The following is a 23,464-nucleotide window of genomic DNA, read 5'->3' as shown; positions in this document are numbered from 1 at the left end:
AATACCCCCCCCCCATATTTTGATGTTTAGGTGAAAAACCCCAGACATTTGGGGTCAGAATAGAATGTCTTCAGCCTAGCCAGGCGGTGATGGTGCACGCCTTTAATCCCAGCACTCGGGAGGCAGAGGCAGGCGGATCTCTGTGAGTTCGAGACCAGCCTGGTCTACAAGAGCTAGCTTAGCTCCAGGACAGGCTCTAAAGCTGCAGAGAAACCCTGTCTCGAAAAAACAAAAAACAAAAAACAAAAAACACAACAAAAAAAATGTCTTCAGCCTTTCATAATGGCCCTCTGCACCCACTTTACTATGAACAGTGGCAAAGTAATGGTACCTTGAAGATCCCTTCACACTCACATGTGGAATTCCTCTTTGTTCTCTTGTGCCCCATTACCTTTGATGGGGGCTCTTGCGTGAGCATGATGGGGGTTTACTTCTGGGCAAGGCTGTTACTAGCAGCCATAGCAAAAAGTAAGATGATCCTGCTCTCCTTATAATCAGATACTGCTTACAGCTGAAGGGGGTGGGAGCGGGAGGGAGAGGTTCTCATGAGTCTCCTGCAGGTAACCACCACAAATTTACAGATACAACAGCCAAGTCATGCCCAAAAGACAGGATTTCACAGCTCCCTTCCCAACCTTCAACTTGCGCATGCTTTCTGTCCTCTCTTCTGTGATATATCTCCTGGGCTTTGGTGTAGTTTTTTGAGATGATCTCACTCTGTAGTGTAGTTCAGACTAGCATGGAACTATGTGTGTAGCCCAAGTTAGATTCTTAAGTTTCTCACATGCTAGGGTCACAAACATGAGGCACCACACAAGAAAAAAAAAAAAGAAAAAAGAAAGAAAGAAGATAGACCCTGGTCTAGAGAGCAAGTTCCAGGACAGCCAGGGCTACACAGAGAAACCCTGTCTCTAAAGAAAAAAAAAAAAAAAAAAGGAAAAGAGAACAGGGTAACTATAGCCATAGCTGGCCTAGAAATTACTATTTATCATAAGCAAGACTTGAACTCATAGTGCTGGAATCACAGGTATGAGCCACCACATCTAGCAATTTTCTTCTTTTTCTAAGTAGCTCTTTAGTGGATCTTAATTCCCCTCTCTGTATAATTTGTAGAAAACTACTTCATCTTTCTGTGCCCAGCTTGTAAAATGTGAATGAATTACTAGTAATATTTGACTGTGTCAAACCCTCAACTGTGTCTGGCATACAGCAATTACAGTATAAAGGCTCCCAACTATGATGCAATGATGTACAAAAATACCAGGCATATCAATTTGGTGATGCTAAAGAACAAAACAGAAAATTGGTCAGAGGACTAGTATTTCAAAGCTCTTAGGTTTAAGCTGGAAGACCTCAGTTTGAGCCTAGACTGAGGTAACATAGTGACTCTTGTCTCCAGAAGGGAGAAAAATAGGAAAAATAGAAAACAGGTAAGTAAAATTATATACTCAACATGATATAAAAGTACAGAGATTTCTTCTAACAGTGAAGAGTCTTAGAGGAAGAAATACTAGGAAAAAAGATGTTTGGTAGGCTAGGCATGGAGAGAGGACTAACTTAAGACTGATACTAGGCATAAGAAGGAAGAAGCAGCTATGAGACAGGAAAGGAAGAAAACACTGGTGGGAGACTAGATGGGAATATCAACTGCAAACGGTAGACTGTCCTTACTGTGCTAGTCTTTGACTCCTCTCTGAGCACACATCACTCCTTCACACTACATTTGATATTGCTCTCCAAACACACTACTTGCTTCTTCACACTGCTGTTGTGAGATATGTGATTACACTGTGTAAAGAAGTGTCACTGTGATTGGTTTAAAGCTAAATGGTTTTAAGCTAAATGGTCACTAGCTAGGCAGGGAGGATAAGCAGAACTTCTGGGCAGAGAGAAAGCAGTAGGAGGAATCAAGGTGTGAAGGGTGACACCAGGAAACATGGAGAGGAAACAGGAGGTATCAGATGAAAGAGAGGTAATGCCACATGATAGAACATAGATTATAAATACATGGGTTAAGTTTTAAGAGGTAGTTAGAAATAAGCCTAAGCTATAGCTGAGCTTTCATAATCAAAAAAGTCCCCATATCATTATTTGGGAGCTGGCTGGTAGGAAAGGGACTCTTTACATATGGTATCCAACATGGAGGCTCAAATATCCTAACAAAAGGCTTGAGAAAGCTAAGAAAAGTTATGCACAAGAAGCCTTGTCTCCCAGACAGTCCAGTGCTTGGCGGTATACAGAGGCACGGCTATAGCTGCTGCCTATGGGCTGGAGGAATTCACTAGTGCCATGTGCCAGAACCATGCATTAAGCTGACACGGCAGTTTTAAGATTTGTCTTATGTAATCAGAAACTACTACAGGCGCTTAGTAAAGTCAGGTCCTGACACAGAAAATCTCTAAAGAGGTACATGTTTAAAAATGTGCTTAGGTTGGGTGGTAGTGCTGCATGCCTTTAATCCCACTGCTTGGGATGCAGAGGCAGGTGGATCTCTGTGAGTTCGAGGCCAGCCTGGTCTACAAAATGAGTTCCAGGACAGCCAGAACGGTTACACAGTGAAACTCTGTCTTGAGAAGCCAAAAATAAATAAAACAAAAGAAAAAAAAGTAAAACAAAGTGTTTAGAAAAAAGGAGTACAGTCATAGAAAATAAATAATTTAAAAATAAAGTCTTTAAAGAGAGTGTATAGGAATATAAAAGAAAAAAGTCATATAAAGATGGGAAATACACAGGGTGTCTGGATCCTGTATAAAGCTTTGTTGACCTTGGTTTTTCCTGACAGGGTTTCTCTGTAGCTTTGAAGCCTGTCTTGGAACTCAATCTGTAGACCAGGCTGGCCTCAAACTCACAGAGACCCGCCTGTCTCTGCCTCCCAAGTGCTGGGATTAAAGGTGTGCGCCACCACTGCCTGGTGACTTTAAATTTTTTTATATGCTAATGAACAAAAAGCAATAGCTGCTGAGAGACACTGGATTACGAAAACTGCTAAATTAAGCCAATCTATATATTTTAATAATGTCTTAACTTCAGAATGGAGGTCAACAAAATGTGTTGCACTGGAGATAGGTTATGACTTTGTTTCCATAAAAAACAAAAGTTATTGTTGTCTTCAAAATTAATAAAGATCAGATTTGATTGGGGGAAACCATCTGAAAATCTTAGCTATAGACATGAAGAAAGAAACCAAGAAAAACTACAGGATAGAGGACGTATATGCTGATCCCTCTGCTGTGGGAACAGCTCTGAGACTGGGTGAGACATGACAGATCTTGTTGGCTGCAGAGTCATGACTTATTATTATGTGCCATCCTTTCACAAGGATGGATACTTATAGTTTGATTATATAGTCCAAAAGACTTATAAAATCGATAGATGCCTTTTACCTGCTCAAACAGAAAATCACCTTTAGCTGACTTGTGTACACCACACATTTACATACTTGTGTTAATGCATGCATGTATGTGTATACATGTATAATATACATGTATAACATATAAGTTTACAAACACATATATAACCTTTAAAATTTGAGGGTTTTCAGAAAAAAAAGAAAAGGACCAAACACCAATGAGGACAAAGAGTCCAGGTGAGCCAACTTCTCAAAATGCCTGTTAGTTTCTTCAAACTTCTGTATCCAGATCTACTTCAAAGCTGCCAGTTGAGACGGTCCAGCCTCAAACACTACTCTAGCCAGGACTTCAGATAAGCCCTACACTTTCCCATCATACAGAGACTAAACAAGCAAACAAAAAATACAGCTAGCTCTCCCAGGACTTGATCACTTCCCAATTTTCTCAGATGCCACCATCTACAAACAACAGGAAACAGTCTACAGAATCCAATACACACATTCCCAAAAGGTAGGTGGGTGGTCTTTGGTCATTCGGTGGATTATGGATGCTTATCATTGGTTACAAGCTTTTTATTGGTTATGGTCAGGAAAAAAGCTGAACAAAGATTAGATTCAGGGATCTCAGAAGGGAAAAGGGGGATATAGTAAAGAAGTGATATAATAAAAGGGTAGATTGTTGAGTCTACTTTTGAATTAAAAAATAACTGGTAGGGGGGCTGGAGAGATGGCTCAATGGTTAAGACCTTTGCCTGCTCTTCCAAAGGTCCTGAGTTCAATTCCCAGCAACCACATGTGCTCACAACCATCTGTAATGAGAGTTGGTACCCTCTTCTGGCCTGCAGGGATACACTGAATACATAATAAATAAATCATAAATACATAAATAAATAAATAAAGAGAAAGACAATAAGTTTTTAAAAAAATACCTGGTGGTCTCAAATATTTTACATTGGTATGAATTTTGGTATAGTGATACAAATCTAAGATTATTTTTGCTATATGTTTCTTCTTTTGTTTGAGGTATTGTACCTATTCAGCTCTTTTAACAATGTAATTTTGGCCAGGCAGTGGTGGCACACGCCTTTAATCCCAGCACTCGGGAGGGGAGGCAGAGGCAGGAGGATCTCTGTGAGTTCAAAGCCAGCCTGGTCTACAAGAGCTAGTTCTAGCTTTTCGTCAAGATGGTACCAAAAGCGAAGAAGGAAGCTCCTGCTCCTCCCAAAGAGGAAGCTAATGCGAAGGCCTTGAAAGCCAAGAAGGCAGTGCTGAAAGGTGTCCACAGCCACAAAAAGAAGATACGCCCAAGACCCTGCAGCTAAGAAAGCAGCCTAAAGCCGGGCAGTGGTGGCGCACGCCTTTAATCCCAGCACTTGGGAGGGGAGGCAGAGGCAGGCGAATCTCTGTGAGTTCGAGGCCAGCCTGGTCTACAAGAGCTAGTTCCAGGACAGGCTCTAAAAAAAAGCTGCAGAGAAACCCTGTCTCGAAAAAACCAAAAGAAAAAGAAAAAAAAGAAAAAAGAAGGCAGCTTAAATACCCCCAGAAGAGCGCACCCCGGAGGAACAAGCTTGACCACTATGCCACCATCAAATTCCCCCTGACCACCGAGTCAGCAATGAAGAAGATAGAAGACAACAACACATTTGTGTTCATTGTGGACGTCAAGGCCAACAAGCACCAGATCAAACAGGCTGTGAAGAAACTCTACGACATCGATGTGGCCAAAGTCAACACCCTCATAAAAGGCCCGACAGAGAGAAGAAGGCGTATGTCCGGTTGGCTCCTGATTATGATGCTCTGGATGTTGCCAACAAAATTGGAATCATCTAAACTGAGCCCAGCCGGCTAATTCTAAATATATACTTTTTCAACATTAAAAAAAAAAAAAAAAAGAGCTAGTTCTAGGACAGGCTCCAAATCCACAGAAAAACCCTGTCTTGAAAAAACAAAACCAAACAACAACCCCCCCGAAACAAACCAAACCAACCCCTCCAAAAAACCCATATAAAACAAACAAACAAACACCCAATGTAATTTTTATTTATAGTTCTTGAAAGTTATTACAAACTTTCTAGGATAATTAAGTAATACAGGTTAGTAGTTAGCCATCTCACAATCAAATTTGTGACTATGTTACGTATGTTTTCAAGGTAAAACATACATTTTAAATACATTGTCTTCAAACACTTCAAAGACCAACTGAATATGACACTTAAAATGTTTTAATAGCATAAGGCTTTTCATGACAGTGAGACGACTGCTTCTGACAGCGCTTTACTTCAGATGAGGATTATAAATATCAAAGAACCTCCATATGGAGTTTGCTTCCAATGTGGCCAAATTAGCCATTTGGGCAAGAAACCACCCTTCCTTTACTGCTCACAGTATGCTGTCCAAAGTGGACAATCAGGCATGATACAAAAGAAAACTGCCAAACTTTGCCAAGACAAGGTAGGGAAGGCCTTTAAAATTCCTCCTTCACAGAAAAGTCCATCAGATATTCTAGGCCCATAGGCCAAAGATGGATGCCTCAATGTTGCAGAGGAACTTTGGATGACTGTTCAGGCAGCCATTTGTTTCTGATATTTCTATAGTTTGTAAGATGTTTATTCTGCACTTCCTGTTTACTCAGGTGATATTATATCCTTCTTGGGTCTCTGATGGAGTTGGAGATGAGATAGTTATAGTTACAGCTTTCCTTGCTACCAAATTCAGGAAAGAAACTCATAAGAGAGGTATAAAGTTTATAAGGTTGATAAACGTCAAAGTGTGTTATTAATCTGAGAAAATGTTTTGAGGTCTAAAAAGATAAGTTTTAGGTTGGTAATATAAATTATGATATAATTTTACTGTATATAGTATATATGTATATTTTTACTGTATATAGTTTTACTGTGTTAGAATTAAAACATTTTCTTTTTATTATTTAGACAAAAGGGGAAAACGATGAGATATTTGATTACACTGTGTAATGTGTCACTGTGATTGGTTTAATAAAAAGCTAAATGGTTCATAGTTAGGCAGTTGAGGAGAGTTGGGACTTCCCTGCAGACAGAGAAAGGAGCAGGAGAAATTCAGGCATGAAGGGAGACACCAGGAGACATGGAGAGGAAACAGAAGGTTCAGGATGGAAGAGAGGTAACTTACCTCGTGATAGAAAACAGATTAGTTAGGAACAAGTCTAAGCTATTGGCTGATTTTTCACTATTAAGAAGTCTGCATGTCATTAGGGAGCTGGCTGGTAGGACAGAGAAAGACTCCTTACACACTTGATATTGCTCTCTGGACACTGCTCACTCCTTTCCACTGTACTAGACACTCCTCTCTGGACACACTGCTCATGATTCATCACATTTCTACTTATTTACTATCTTCCCTGACCATATGTATCACTGTCTAGTTACTAAACCAGACTGAGGCAATTCTTCAGTTAGTTAAGTAATCAAGATTATAATTTTAAAGTTATTTTATTTTTAGTTATGTATATATGTGCATCTGTGTGTGTTTGTGTACATGTGAGTACAATGCCCATGGAGTCCAGTAGAGAGTTCTGGATCTTGTGATGCTGGAATTATAGACAGTTATGAGCAGTTTGACATTGGTTTTGATGATGCAACTTAGGTCCTCTGGAAGAGCAGCAAGTGTTCTTAACCACAGAACCTTCTCTCCAGAAAACCCTCCAAATTATATTGCTAAATATTATTCATTTTTGTATTAATGCAATTTTTTGATTTCATCATTGTACATGCTTACTAAAATCAATTAAGCACTCAAATTGATCATATACAATATAAAAAATTACTTCATACTATTGAGTTTACCAAAAGTAATGTAGTTGATATTTTAAATGTTCACATTCATGTATTTATTTATTGTTAATTATATGTATCCCTGTGTAGATATGTCATAGGGATGGGAAATATTAGATCCCCCTAGAGTTGGAGTTATAGGCAGTTGTAAAACAATGGGCATGGGTGCTAGGAACCAAACTTGGATCCTCTGCAAGAGCAGCACAAACTCTTAACTGCTAAGCCATCTCTCTAGCCCCTTAACTATTTATATAATTCAGAAGTATGTGGTATTTTTAATTGGGTACATAGCTTGGTGTGGTGATGGTGCATGTTTTTGATCCCAGCACTTGGGAGGCAGAGGCAGGTGAATTCTTGTGATTTCAAGGCCAGCCTGGTCTACACAAGTTCCAGGACAGCCAGGGCCCACAAACTAAAATCCTGTTTTGGGGTGGTGGTGGGGTGGTGGTAAGAGATATTTAGCTGGCTGGGTGTGGCGGCACATACCTGCAATCCCGTAACTTAGAAGGCAGAGGCAGGAGTTCAAATTCAGGACAGCCAGAGCTACTGCTTCAAAACACAAACAGAGCCGGGCGGTGGTGGCGCACGCCTTTAATCCCAGCACTCGGGAGGCAGAGGCAGGCGGATCTCTGAGTTCACCAGCCTGGTCTACAAGAGCTAGTTCCAGGACAGGCTCTAGAAACTACAGGGAAACCCTGTCTCAAAAAAAAAAAAAAAAAAAAAAAAAAAAAAAAAAAAAAAAAAAAAAAAAACCCAAACAGAATGTTCTAATAATATAAAAGGATTTTTTGATAGACTTGGAAGGCATTGTTTCTTCTATTTAGAGTATCAGAGTATGTCTAAAATTTTATATTTAGCAAATTTTCTGATATGAAGTGTACACAGGTAACAAGGGGTCCAGTTAGAGTGAAAAGAGAACTGTAGAAAAGAATTTGGTTTTGGATGCACCATGTTATAACAATTCATATTTTTCTTATGAACCAATGGTTTAGGAGGGTCTTCTTTTATGTGTTGCTTTCATTGGTTGAATAAAGAAAACTGCCTTGACCTTTTGATAGGGCAGCCGTTAGGTGGGCGGAATAGACAGAACAGAATGCTGGGAAGAAGGGAAGTGTGACAGACACCATGATTCTCCATCCCGAGACTGATGCTGGTTAGACTCTTGCCGGTAAGCCACAGTCAAGTGGCAACACACATAGAAATGGGTTAATCAAGATGTGAGAGTTAGCTAATAAGAGGCTAGAAATAATGGGCCAAGCAGTAATTTAATTAGTACAATTTCCATGTGGTTATTTCAGGGGTTAAGCTAGCCGGGCAGAGGGACAACAGCCACGGCTTCTCATACTACAAACCAAGATGAATATGTGCTCAAAATTTAAGAATTACTTTTATTTCTTTTCTCTGCAATCGGGTCACTATTTCTTTGGCCCATTCTGCAATGTGTTATTGATGTTTATCTTTCATACTTGAAATCAAGCCCTTGTCTGTGACCAGGACGCTCCTGCTCTCACTTGTGCTCCTACCATGTCCCCGACCTCCCAATTTTGAAGGTTTTCTTTGACATTACTTAAAATAATCATTGCTGGGGCTGGAGAGATGGCTCAGCAGTTAAGAGCACTGGTTGCCCTTCCAGAGGACCTGAGTTCAATTTCGAGCAACTACAATGTGGCTCATAACCATCTATAGTGGGATTTGATGTCTTCTTTTGGCATAAAGTTGTAAATACAGATAAATAAGAAAAAAATCATTGCCATCAAGACTTCATAATAGTGATCAAATTCCCATTTACTTTTATGGAGGCTGTACACATAAAACCATCTTTTCCTCTTCTATAATTATGGCCAGTTTTGCCTCATATTTCTGATTTTTATGAATTTTGAATCAGTTGTATGATCTAACCCTTCCTATTCCCTCAAATCCTGCTGACATTTAGTTCTCTATCTGAAGACCTAGGCTAGAAGTCCTTGTTAGAAACACAGTAGGCTTTCCATTTACAATCTTTGTTTGCTTTAGTAATTCATATGCACACACTCCTACTTAGGTTTCTTTTCTTTTCTTTTTTTTTTAAAGGTTTATTTGGCTCATACTCTTTAAAAAATATTTATTTTATTTTTTTATTTATTATGTATACAATATTCTGTCTGTGTGCATGTCTGCAGGCCAGAAGAGGGCACCAGACCTCTTTACAGATGGTTGTGAGCCACCATGTGGTTACCGGGAATTGAACTCAGGACCTTTGGAAGAGCAGGCAATGCTTTTAACCACTGAGCCATCTCTCCAGCCCCTTAGGTTTATTTTCTAGATGTCATAAACTCCTTTCTTTTGGCATACTTTTAAGTGGTTCCTCATCAGACACCTGAAGGTTATCGGCTTCTCTCTATAAATTTTACTCCCCAGCATCCATACCAAATCTTTTTGTCAGAGTCTCTCAATTGATTCTTAGGCCTTTATGCACAGTCTGAATCATTTATCAAATTATTTTTTTTATCAAGTTCTTTCCAAATTTTATGGTTTCCCCCTTCTTGTCTAACTGTTTGCTCAATAAATATGCATAACATTTTTAAAAAATTAAATTTAGGTATAGAGGTTAGGTATAGAGGTGGGTAGGTAGTGTAAGAGTTTGGGTGTAGGTGCCAAGGCCCCAGGATAGAGGTCCAAGGACAACTTTTTGGGAGTTAAATTATTTCATTTTAGCATGTGTATCAAAGACAGAACTGAGGTGAAGTTATCTGGCTTGCATGGGAAGTGCTTTTACTTGATCAACCATCTTGCTGGCCTGGTAAAACAATATTAAATAATAATGAGAAGACTTTATTTCACCATTAAAAAGATTACAAGTTTTAGATCAGGGCAGATATTAAGACTGTAAGTAGCTGGGTGGCAGAGGAAAGCAGATCTCTGTGAGTTCAAGGCCAGTCTGGTCTACAGAGCTAGTTCCAGGACAGGCTTCAAGGCTACACAGAAACCCGTCTTGAAAAACAAACAAACAAATAAAACCTTTAAAAAAAGCAAGTATTTCCAGACTGATTTCAGCTTTTAAAATTTTTTGAATTTAAGTCAAGAATGAATACATTAAATCAATTATAACGACAATGGAAGATGATCATTAATAAATTCCTTTTAGAGCTCAGTGAGGTAGTGCTTGCCTTTAATTCCAGCCCTGGGGAAGCAGAGACAGGTGAGTTCTGTTAGTTCAAGGCCAGCCAGCATGTTTTACAAAGCTAACTCCAGGCCTAGAGTAAGGACTAGAGTAAGATACTGTCTCAAAAAAACCCAAAAGATCTTTTGGTATTTACTATGATAAGAAAACTTACATTAGATTGTCTTCATTAAAATCTGGCTGAAGAGTCTCCAGAGGAAACAAAGATCCAAAGGCAATGCCCATGTTTAAAAACACAGCTGCTATGTCAGACAACGATGGGATCCAGGGCCAAACTGGTGAGTCACTGAAAGTATCTGGGTAAAACAAGAAATTATTTCAACTCAAAACACTACTGCACACAGGCACATTGCGGAGTGACAGTCCTCCTGTGAAGCAGATGATTGCCAGTTTTTCTTCTTTCACTCTTTTGTTGGGGGGGGGGGCAAGAGTCTCACTATATAGCCTATGCTAAGATTACAGGCATTTGTTACCATACTTGGCTCTTATGACAATGATTTCACAGAAATGACAGCTGCTAATGGCATGTTAACAATACAGTTAAGGTACATCATAGACAGTATAACTCACCAGATCATGTGAACTAAATAATACAAAGGAAATACCTGAGTGATCCATCAGAGTTTAAGTCATATGCAAGTAACACGTTTTGAAATGATTAGACACAACGACACAACACTGGCTAAAATCCTAACTACCATTAACACTGGAAGACTTTATCATATTCAGTAGCCCTGTAGTCTTTAACCCTCAAATAAGTGATTGGCTGAATCACAATCCTTCTTGTAATAAAAGGGCTTTCAAAGGCCAGAAATCGACACTCACACAACAGATGGTTTCAATCTGCCTTAGGTCACTATTAACACATACTGTTGTTAATTCATAAGCAAACTAATATCAATTGGTTAAATCTGAGCCGTGGGGTGTATGCTTGTAATTGCAGCACTCAGAAGGTTGAGGTAGGAGGTTCAAGAGTTCATGGCCAGCCCAGGTTACAAAGTTAGTTTGAGATAGCCTCAGCTATATGAGACTGTGTCAAACAATAACAATAACTAAGCCTAAATAATAGTATTTTTTAATTGGGTGCGCTAATGCATAGAAAAGTTTCCAAACATTTCTACTGACCCTATAAAATAACTCACGTGTTATATATTAAGGGTTGTCATCAGTAAGATCTGGGATCTGTTTCCTCAAAGAACACAGAAAATCAGACACTTGTTTTTGACTGGTATTTCATTTTTTTTTTAAAAAAGATGTGTGATTATAGGGCTGGAGAGATGGTTCAGAGGTTAAGAGCACTGACTGCTTTTCCAGAGGACCTAGGTTCAATTTCCAGCATCCACAATGGCAGCTCATAATTAGAATTCTAGTTCCAAGGGACCCAACACCCATGGCAAAACACCAATGCACATAAAATAAAAATAAATAAATTTACAAAAAAAAAATCAATTTTAGAGTTAGGAGTATAGGTCAGATGGAGTGCTTGTTTAGCATTTATGAAGCTCCACGTTTAATCTCCAGGATCAGCAAAAATCAAAACAAACAAAAGCACAATTCTAACATTAAGCAATATGTAATAAGCAACAGCACATACTACAAATAAGTTTATGTACTCACCATTTCTAATGGTTATTTCCATCAATGTACTTAAAATCTGTACCGACACAATACAATTTGTGTGAACTGACATCATCTGTCAAAAACATAACCAAGTGTTAGAAAGGAAACATGAGTTTAGTATTTGCTAGGCTCATATAAAGCTACTTTAAGTATGGTGATACAGAGAATGTTCTTGATCCTAGCTCCTTAGGAGACTAAGGCAGAAAAAATGTGAGTATGAGTTTAGCCTGGGCAAAGCAGTGACATCCCACTTCCAAAATAGTTTCATGTGCACTTAACACAACAACTTAAGAAGGGCTTTCATTTTATGTATAAACAATACTTCACTAATGGGTTATATACTCACTAACAGAGCCATAGCAGGTGGAACCAAACACAGGTCTAGTCTTAGGTCGGGCCTCTTTCCATTCTAACAGGCTACCTGGACTCTGGTGTTTGCTTTTTAGTTTTACAACTTCTACTTGTAATTAGGTAAATAGCATTTGAAACTAGAAGTCACTTTTCTGTATGTAGCACCACTCCAAACAAAACATAAAGAAGGGCTGGGAAGATGACTTAGCTGCTGGAGTGTTGGTGAACAAGTGTGAGGACCTAAGTTCTAGCCTTAGTACACACCTAAAACCCAAGTACAGGGCTGGAGAGATGGCTCAGAGGTTAAGAGCACTGGCTGTTCTTCCAGAGGTTCTGAGTTCAATTCCCAGCAACCACATGATGGCTCACAACCATCTGTAATGAGATCTGGTGCCCTCTTCTGGCGGGCAGGGATACATGCAGACAGAACACTATATATCATTAATAAAAAAATCTTAAAAAAAAAAAAAAAAAAAAAAACCACAAAAAACCCCAAGTACGGCTGGGTGTGGTAGTGAACAGCTTTAATCCCAGAATTTGGGAGGCAAAGGTAGGCAGATCTCTCCTGAGTTTGAAGCCAGTAGTAAGACCTCATCTCAAAACACATACAAATCCAAGCATAGTGTTATATATTTGCTTTTTTGTTTTATATTTTGTTACTTTTATGTGTATGGCTGCTTTGCCTGTCTGTCTGTGGACCACATACATACAGTTCCCATGGAGGCCAAAGAAAGGCATCAGACCCCCGGGGACTGGAGTTTAGATAGCTGTGTGCTGCCATGTAGGTGCTGGGAATTTAATCTAGGTCCTATCCTATGGAAGAGCAGCTGCTGCTCTTAACCACAGAGCCATCTCTCCAGCGGGGTGGCATGCATTTGTAATTGCCAACTTTGGGAAACCGAGACACAAGGATTCTGGAGCTTGCTGGTCACCCAGTCTAGCCAATAAGTGAGCTCCAGATTCAGTACAAAACTCTGTCTCAAAAACAAAATGGAGAGCAACTGAGGACATCCATGTCAACTCCTAGCCAACACATGAGTGCACACATGCGCATACACACACACTCTTTAACTCCCACTCCCCAAACCATAAAGACACTGCTCCTAAGAAGATCATAGGTAAAAACCACACAGGGCTGGAAGATAGTTTAGTTGGTAAAAATGTTTCCTGTGCAAGAAGAGGACCTGAGGTCAATTGCCAAAACCTATGTTTTTTTTTTTTTTTAAAAAACACCTAATCACAATGCTAATGAGGCAGAAAGGTGAATTCCTGGAGCGTGCTGGATGTGGTGATTTAACGAAAATGGCCCTTATAGGCTCATAGGGAGTGCCACTATTAGGAGGTGTGGCCTTGATGGAGAAAGTGTGATACTGGGTATAGGCTTTGAGGCTTTAGAAGCTCAAGCCGGGCCCGGTGTCACTCTCTCCTCCTGCTGCCTGCTGATCCAGACATAGAATTCTCAGCTCCTCCAACCTGTGTGGCCACATTTCCCACCATGACGATAATGGATTAAAGGTCTGAACTATAAGTTAGCCTCAATTAAATATTTTCCTTTATAAGAGCTGCTGTGGTCATTGTGCCTCATCACAGCAATGAAACCCCAATGAAGACATTAGCCATGTAGCCTAGCTTACACAGCAAGTCCAGGCCAATAAGAGACCCTTTTTCTCAAATAACAAAGTGGGTGGTGCTTAGGAAAAAAGATCCAAGGTTGACCCCTGACCTCTACATTTAAGCACAGACATGGGAAAATCAAACTATAAATTAGTTATCAAAGTTAAAAATAAATAATACACTCATACATTTTTAATTAGGGAGAGGTCTTGAATCTGAATCTTAAGTAGCCCCAGATGTATCTATGTATTTTAGCTATGTATCTAAAACTGACCTTAACTCTTGATCCTCTTGTTTCTATCTCCTAAGTGCTAGGTGTATGGGTGGCACTACCATACCTAGTCACTCTCTAACTGTTCTTTATAAGGGAGGAAGGACTTTTCTTGGCTTAGCGTTTTAGGGGATCACAGTAGAGAAGAGACAGGATAGGTGTATGGTCACACTACACCTACACTCATGAAACAGCATTCACTAATAATTGATCTTTGAAACAGGGTCTCATGTTGCTCAGGCTCAAATAACCCTAAAGACAGACCATGAACCTTGAGTACCCTATTGCTCCTAGGTTGGGCAGTCAGCAACTCCCCTTCCCTGCTTTATTGGCCCCTACCCTCTCCATGGCACTGCTGGGATTACAACTTGCACAGTTTTTATGTGACTGCTGGGATTTGAACTTATGTCCTCATGCTTGTGAAGGAAGCATTTTACCCACTATCTCCCCAGGCCCAACTAAGACACCTTTAAGAAGATATTCAGTTGTCATCAGAGACACAAGGAAGAACAGCAACTAGGTATTAGCTGCCTTCAAGGACAGGACAGCTGGGTAGTGGTGGCTCAAGCCTTTAAACCCCTGCACTTAGGAGGCAGAGGCAGTTGGATCACTGAGTTCAAGGATAGCATAGTCTACAGAGCAAGTTCCAAAAGCCAGGGCTACACAGACAAAACCTGTCTCGAAAAACTAAAAAAACAAAAAACAAAACAAAAACTTTATTAACCATCTTCCATTAAAAAAATAACAAAAATCCTTCTTTCTTATATTTTCCATAGCTATCTTAAGTCTTTTCAACTTTTCTTCACCATACTTGACTCACATTTCCCCTACTTTTTCCGGGTTGGAATGTGGGCTTCATGTGTTATTCATCCAGTACCTGGCAGAGCTGACACTAAAAAAATACCAACCCCATGGAAAAATTGAACATAAGAGTATCCTAGAAAGTCTAATTCTTGCCAAACATAAGATGCCTTGACATGCTCTCAAAACCCAGAGTAGAAATGCTGTTTCCCCTACGTCTTAGTTCATATGTGTGGTCATGTGAATGAAAATGGCCTTCATAGACTCGTAGGGAGTGGCGCTATTAGGAGGTGTGGCCTTGTTGGAAGAAGCTTACCGTAACTGGGGGTGGGCTTGGAGGTTTTAGATGATCAAGACAGGCCAGGGTCACTCTTCCTGCTGCCTGCCAATCCAGATGTAGAACACTCAACTACCTCTCCAGCATCAAATCTGTCCACATAACGCCATACTCCCCAGCATGACAATTATGGGCTGTAAGCCAGTCCCAATTAAGTGTTTTCCTTTAAAAGAGTTACCATGGTCATGGTCTCTTAGAAACCCTAACTAAGACAACATGTAATGGAGTTTTCTGATACCAATATTACCTGGCTCCTCCGCAAAAGCAGCCAGTGCTTATAACTGCTGACTCATTCTCCCAGGCCATCCAGTAACAGGTAAGGTACATAGATCTCTTTGAGTTGGAGGCCTGGTCTACATAGTGAATTCCAGGCCAGTGAGGGCTACATAATAAGACTGTCTTTAAAAGAAGATAGGATTTCTAGGACAAGACTTTCGTGTGTATGTACATGAAGGCATAATCACCCACACAGGCCCCATTAGGACAGAGGTCAACACTGGCTATCTTCCTGTATGACTCTGACCTTCACTTATTGGGTGTGGAGGGAACAAATGTGTGTCACAGCAAGCCAGCGGAGGTCAGGGAACAACCTCTGGAGCCTGCTGTCTCCTACCATATGGGTTCTAGAGACTGCATCTAGGTTGTCAGGCTTGGAGGCAAGCTCCCTTACTGAATGAGACATCTTGCCCAGCCCATTTCTTCTTACTTTTTGAGAAAAGAGTTTCTTGCTGAACCTGAAGCTTGATTCAGCTAGAATAGCTGGCAGTGAGCCCCCAGGATTTCCCTGTATCCACTTCCAGCTCTGGAGCTGCATGTGCTATCACTCCTGGCTTGCACACTTGTCCTAAGAATCTGAACTTAGGCCACTTGTGGTTTTCCAGGAAGATTTTATGTATCGAGTCATCTCCCCTCCCAGAAAAGCAAACTTCTGCATAGTGTAAAATATCCCTTTATTCTTAAAAACTGTTTACTCCTATTATTTTCTATACATCCAGAATTTTATTAAAATAGAATATTCTAATAGCCTGAGAAAAAGGTGACATGAATCTTGTCCTTGAAAGGAGAATAATGGCCTCACAGCTCTGTCAAAATATACTGCATTAAATCCTGAATTACTGTCTTCTTGATATGTCAAGAGTAATAAACATCTACATTCATGGTCAACATATCTAGAGGAATACCAAAACAATACATAAAATCAACACCACTTAAATAAAACAAAAATGAAGATATAGCTGGGCATGGTGGTGCATGCCTAATCCAACATTTGGGAGGCAGAGGCAGGCAGATCTCTTGTTAGTTTGAGGCTGGTCTGGTCTACAGAGCTAGTTCCAGAACACCCAGAGCCATACAAAGAGACAGAGAAACCCTGTTTCAAAATACCAGAAAAACAAACAAAAAGAAAAAAAAAGATATGTGTTAAATGAAGAAGGAAGAGAAACAGTTGGGTTTGCATAAACACACACACACACACACACACACACACACACACACACACACACACACGTTGCGAATATGGCTGAGTGGCCTATACTGCTCTTATAGAGAATTGGAATTAAGTTCCTAGTACCCATGTGTGATGACTCACAGTCACCTGTAATGCCAGCTTAGCTCCACGGGATCTGACACTTCTGGCATCTACAGGAACCTGCGATCACATGTATGTAACCACACATAAACACATATATGAAGAGAGAACATGGCTCTCCCTGCCTCGTTTTATTGCACCCAGAAATCACGAGTGTAATACACTACTTTTTTTGCTTAAATTTAATATTTTTTCTGCTTAATATTAAAAATTTTTAATTTCATTTATTCATTCATTAATTTAGTGTGTATGGGGGGGGGTGCACATATGCTCCATGTGGAGGCCAAAGCACAGTTTTCATGAGGTGGTTCTTTCCCTCCATTATGTGGGGCCTGGGAATTGAACTCAGGTTGTCAGGCTTGAAGTTTATTAATAGGAAATACAGCAGGAACCCATTATAAGCCCCAAACATTCTCTTACCCGAAACAGCCACTTTAACACAGGTACAGGACACTGGACATAGTGGTATGCAGAGGTAAGGAAGCCTTGTGTTGTCAAAAAAATCTGATCTGTTTTTCCTGATCTGGAAACAGAAAATCAATGACTGTTACCTACGGTAAAACCTTCCTAGCACAAAAGACATTTGATATAATCAGAGAAACAAGTAGGCAAACCTCAGTTAACAAAGGCAGATTCAATACTAACATGGAGCAGGCTCACACATAAATTGGACTGGTGCCTAGCTGACTCAGTCGATGGACTCCACACTCCTCTGCAGACAAAGGTACCAGTCTCAGGACATGGGCTTTTGTCAGTTTAGGGATGAACTTCCCAAAACTTGGCACCAGAATCCACATGGTTTCTACACCTGAAATGTCACACACTAGTCTGGGTACTGGGCCGATACTAAGAGTTGTCCACCCCAAGGTCTGTATTTTGTCTTTCTCAGTGGTACCTGTTTTGAATTTTAGCTGGGCAAACTAAAGTTCACTGAATCAGCAGAAATTAAGCACAGGTTGTATGTGCCTCCTGGGAATCTGAACAGAAAGCCAGCACTATTATCCATAAGATACTACAAGTGGAGAAAAAAACATGGCAAAAACAATACACCAGAGCCGGGACTTCCTACATGAAGTAAACAAATCTGACTAGTGTTAGTACTCTTGTCATTGATGAACCTTTATTTTGTGGTACTGGGAATATGTTTTTGGAGACAAGGTCCTGCTTTGTAGCTCAGGGTGACGTGCTGTCTTCCTGCTGTAGCATGTGCCACTACTTCTGACTTATGTTGCGCTGAAGATCAAATCCAGGGTCATGTATATGATACATAATCACTCTACCAAATGAACTACAGCCCAGCCACTACACATTCATTTTAATCTTAGCTAATAAAAAAAAGTAAGGATGTACCATGCTTGAAGCTTTTGGCTTTACTTCTAGCACTGTAAACAAAAAGAAAAACCCATGTTGATGTGGTGTTAATACCAGCACTCAAGAGGCAGAGGCAGGCTCTTCTACTAGTCCCCAGCCAGAAGCTTTCTTTATTTTTTTAATTTTTTTATTTTTTTAAAGACAGGGTTTCTCTGTGTAGCTTTGGAACCTGTCCTACAACTCATTCTGTAGACCAGGCTGGCCTCAAACTCAGAGATCCTCTGTCTCCTGAATGCTGGGACTAAAGGCGCACACTACCTTTAGTCCCAGCCAATCAGAAGCTTTTAAGAACAACTTTAAAAAAAAGACTTTAGTTTATGTGTATGGGTGTTAGCTTCTGTGGTTATTTTTGGCTATATCTAGAATTAATTAAAACCCAAATAACCGGGTACACATGTGAGGGATTTTTTTTTTTAATTAAGCCATTTTAAATGTGAAGTTCTCCATACCCCCCCCCCCCTTTTGTTTTGTTTTTTGAGACAAGGTTTCTCTGTGTAATCCTGGCTGTGTTAGAACTAGCTCTATAGACCAGGCTGGCCTCGAACTCACAGAGACACCTGCTTCTGTCTCCTGAATGCTGGGATTAAAGGTGTGCACCACCACAGCCTAGCTTGGGAAGACCCATTTCTAACCTGGATCTTTGAGGTGGGAATCTGGGCCACATCTTCTGCTGGCAACCTATGTAAAGGCCATGGAAGGAGGAAGATTGCTATTCCTCTTTTTGCTTGCTAGCTCTGGCTCTCCATCTCCCTAGCAAGTTCATTCACTCACTGGCATTAGATGCTACTTATTCTGGATTCCAGCACACACTGAAGACCAGATTATGCATCCAACCTTGTGGACTGAACAACTAGGTTTTCGGACCTTTCCTTGGTGGACCACAGCCTGTAAATCACTATAATAAGTCCCCTTTCGGTATATAAAGATAAGTCTATGAATTCTGTTCCTCTAGAGCAGTAGCTCTCAACCTTCCTACTGCTGTGACCCTTTAATACAGTTCCTCATGTTGTGGTGATCCCCAAACACAAAGTTACTTTTGTTGCTTCTTCTGTTGCTACTTCATAACTGTGATTTTGCTACTGTTAAAAATCGTAATGCAAATATCTGTATTTTCCGATGGTCATTCAAGCCCTAGAGGGGTTGAGACCTACAGGTTGAGTGCTCCAGAGAACCCTGATGCGTAGCCCTGCATGCATATATGTGCACCACATAAATGCCTGATACCCACAAGGGTCAGAAGCCTGTCAGATTCCCTGGAACTGGAGTTATGGATAGTTGTGAGCCATCACACATGAGCCTGGGTTGTCTACAAGAGCAGTAAGTGTTACTTTATTTTTCTTTTCCAAGACAGGATTTCTCTATGTAGCCCTGACCATCCTGGAACTCACTTTGTAGACCAGGCTAGCCTTAAACTCAGAGATCCATCTGCCAGCCTCTGCCTCCTGAGTGCTGGGATTAAGGGCATGCACCGCCACCACCCCACAATAAGTGTAATTAACCAATGAGCCATCTCTCCAGCCCTTAGAACAATTTTTTATACAAAAAAAAAAAAAAAAACCCGAAATGTTTGTGATTTACTTACTTGAGAATAAGCTTTTCCACAGCACTTTCTCCGATAAAACCAGAGTCTCTTAAATCTAAGGTATACTGATTGAAAATTTTTCCAGAATTGAGAAAATTAAATATTTCTTCACCTGGATGATGATCAGGAATAGCATCAATTGTAACTGAAAATTTCTTTAGAAATTCCCTGAAACACAAAGACCATTGAGTAATGAAGAACTAGGACACAAATGGTTTTGTATTTAAAATGAAGGCAGTCAGTCGGGCAATAGTGGAGCACACCTGTGATCCCAATACTCCTTAGGGAGAGGCAGGCATATTTCTGTGAGTTCAAGGCCAGACCGGTCTACAAATCGAGTTCCAGGACAGCCAAGGCAACACAGAAAAGCCCTGTCTCAAAAAGAATGTTTTGTCCTTCTCTTTAAAGTTCGTAGTGAACACCACTGATAAAGATTTATCATGTACCTTGTGAGGGATTTTTAATTTTATTTATTTTTTTGTTTTTCAAGACAGGGTTTCTCTGTGTAGGTCTGGCTATCCTGGAACTCACTCTGTGGATCAGGCTGGCCTCTAACTTAGAACTCAGAGATCTGCCTGCCTCTGCCTTCCAAGTACTAGAACCAAAGGCTTGCATTGCACCACCATTGCCTGCGTGCCTTGGTTTAAATGTTTGCCTTCCAACAAAACCCAAGTGTATCTCAGTCACTGGGCAGCCAGCCATCAGTGGCCCAGCTATTTCATAAAAGTCAAATTAAAAAATGGTTAATAGTTTACAGATGGTGTGAAAAAGCATTACCTGTGTTCTTCCAAAAGGCCATCCTCATCATCTGTACTGTCCTGGTCACCAATTCTGATAGGAGATTTAATGCCCCGGCCTTGTCTTATGTCTTCCTGTAGCTGCTTCTGCAGTTCATCTAGCCTGAAAATTAAAAGAATGTACTAATAAATTATTTATATTTATTTATTTTTGAGACTGGTTCTCTCCATGTAGCCTTAGAACTCTCTCTATAGATCCACCTGCCTCTGCCTCCCGAGTGCTGGGAGTAAAAGCATGCACACCAGGCCAGACTTATGACTTATTTAAAAAAGACAACCAGAGCCGGCACTTGGTCTACAGAGCTAGTTCCAGGACAGTCAAGGGTACAAAAAGAAACCCCGTCTTGTAAAACCAAGCAAACAAACAAATAAATGACCACCCCACAAACAAACAAAAACCACAAAAGAAACCCAGATAACTTTAGCTGTTATCTAAAAGTAACCCCAACAAAAAACTCTTACTATATACTCTATTTTAAACAAATTCTGTTAGAATACAGAGTAAATCATATCTCCACAAAACATTATACTATTTTAAAAAATGCTACTTTATGGGTATGTGTTTTGCCTACATGCATGTCTGTGAATCACGTGCACGCAGTGCCCATAGAGGCCAGAAGAGGGTGCTGATCTGGCAGTGGAGTCACAAATGGTGAGCCATCATGTGGGTGCTGGGAATCAAACCTGGGTCCTCTGGAAGAGCAACCAGTACTCTTAGTCACTGAGTCATCTTTCTAGCCCCTTGAATATTTCTTTACAGCTAGAAATTTAAGAATGATCTGTCCAAACCAGAGAACAGAAAAAGAAAAATGGTAAATAATGATCAAATTTGATTATCTTCTCTAATCTTTAATACTCATTGACATCTTGCAGACCAACATCCTGATAAGGTTAATTAGGTTTTTGTCTTCATCACAGTCATCTTCACCACACCTAACACTGAGCACTTACTATAGCACACTTAAACATCAACTCTTGGTGAGACTAAAGGAAAATAAGCAATCAATAAACTTACTCTTCTATCACTACTGATGGGTCAATCATCACACCAAATATTACTTCTGTCTTTGGTCTGAGAAAGGTATTATCCCTACTACCATTGTGTCTGCACATGTGTGTACATATCTAGATCTTGTGATGTATCCTAGGCTGGCCTTACACTTGAGATCTTCTTGTCTCTCTCCACTTACGTGTTATTACTGGTGTGTACCACCACATGTATCAATGTTTAATTTTAAACATTTCTCTAAATTCAGAGGCAAAAACTTTTAACCTAAATGTCTGAAATTTTTCTATAGTTACTTATATATTTGACAAGTTTAAGACTTGTATATATTAACTTTTATATAATGTAGGCAGTTAAGACTTACTTTTAAAGTGACTTAAAATTGATTTTGAAACTGGGAGTGGTAGCTCATGCCTTTAATCCCAGTCCTTGGATCTTTGTGAGTTTAAGGCCACTGAGCCATCTCACCTACTCTAGTCAGCTAAACTTTAAATGAAGTTTTATGGGCTCGTTTTATGGGTAGTCTTTGAACAAATAAGGTATGATATTCTCACTAGCAATAAGTCTGTAATCAGTCACATAATTTTTAATTTAAAGTTTAATTTATATATGTGTGCCACACGTGTGTGGTTTTCCATAGAGACCAGAAGAGGGTGTTGGAGTTCCTGGAAGCGGTTGTGTGCTACCAGACATGGGTTTTGAAAAACAAAATCAGTCCTGTTGGAAGAGCAGCAAGTATTCTTAGCCAGTGATCCTTATCTCCAGGCCTACTGTTTAAAATTTTTATTTACTTCTTAATTTTTTTTTTTCGAGACAGGGTTTCCCTGTAGTTTCTAGAGCCTGTCCTGGAACTAGCTCTTGTAGACCAGGCTGGCCTCGAACTCAGAGATCCGCTTGCCTCTGCCTCCCGAGTGCTAGGATTAAAGGCGTGCGCCACCACCGCCCGGCTTACTTCTTAATTTTTAAAATTATATTTAAGCCAGACATACTGGCACATGCTTTTAATCCCAGCATGCAGGAGGCTGTGGCAGGCAGATCTCTCTGTGAGTTTGAGTATATAGTGAATTCCAGGATGGCTAGAGATACATAGTGAGACCCAACATCAAACAAAATTAATTTATTTGCATGTGTACATGTGCATGTGTGCATATATGCATACTAGGTTTGCATATATGCTGGAGGATAACTCAAGAGCCAGTCCTCTCCTTTAACCATAAGTCTTAGGGACTGAAATCTGGATGCCAAGCTCAGCAGCAAGTGCTGTTACTCATTTATTCACTGAGGTAGACACTGAACTCATGGCACTCTTCCTGCCTTAGTCTCCCAAGTTCCTGAATTCCAACAACTGCCACTATATTCAGCTAGTCACATAAATTTCATTAGGGAAATTATGACCCTCAATTTTTAGAGGTATATAAAGTGGGCTGCTTATTATCATTTTGAACTATTCCTCCAAAGAGTAACATGATATAGGAATAAATGTACAGTTATCTTGGTTTCAAATTTTATACTGAATGTTGGACATGGTGTACACACCTGTAAACCCAGAATTTGGGGAAACTAGGAGCAGAAGAATCCAAACTTTGTGGCCAGCCATAGCAACATAGTGAGATCATGCCTAAGCAAATACCCCTTCCCTCAACCCAAGAAAACAGTAACAAAAATGCTTGAAATTGGTAAACATGAAAAAAAATGGTTTTTCAAATTTTATTAATGGCATACACCATTAATCCCAGCACTCAGGAGGAAGAGGCAGGGGATCTCTGTGAGTCTGGTCTACAAAGTAAACTTCAGCCAGAGCTATAGAG

The 23,464-nt window shown here is 40.1% G+C and overlaps 1 protein-coding gene across 4 annotated transcripts in view; it reads right to left on the bottom strand.

Moving 5' to 3' along the window:
- Window positions 1-23,464, bottom strand: part of Slf2 (SMC5-SMC6 complex localization factor 2) — a 52,992-nt gene that overhangs the window by 16,076 nt on the left and 13,452 nt on the right. For all 4 annotated transcript variants that reach the window (XM_038330564.1, XM_038330582.1, XM_038330573.1 and 1 more), the window contains exons 7-11: window positions 20,631-20,753; window positions 19,854-20,021; window positions 17,321-17,423; window positions 11,936-12,011; window positions 10,473-10,614 (exon numbers count right to left, since the gene is read on the bottom strand). In XM_038330564.1, the coding sequence (XP_038186492.1) occupies window positions 10,473-10,614; window positions 11,936-12,011; window positions 17,321-17,423; window positions 19,854-20,021; window positions 20,631-20,753 (612 nt within the window). The remainder of the gene's footprint in view (window positions 1-10,472; window positions 10,615-11,935; window positions 12,012-17,320; window positions 17,424-19,853; window positions 20,022-20,630; window positions 20,754-23,464) is intronic.

This window comes from Arvicola amphibius, chromosome 1 (genome assembly GCF_903992535.2).
Source record: "Arvicola amphibius chromosome 1, mArvAmp1.2, whole genome shotgun sequence".
Classification (NCBI taxonomy): Eukaryota; Metazoa; Chordata; class Mammalia; order Rodentia; family Cricetidae; genus Arvicola; species Arvicola amphibius.
This window is presented reverse-complemented; position numbering and strand designations above follow the sequence as displayed.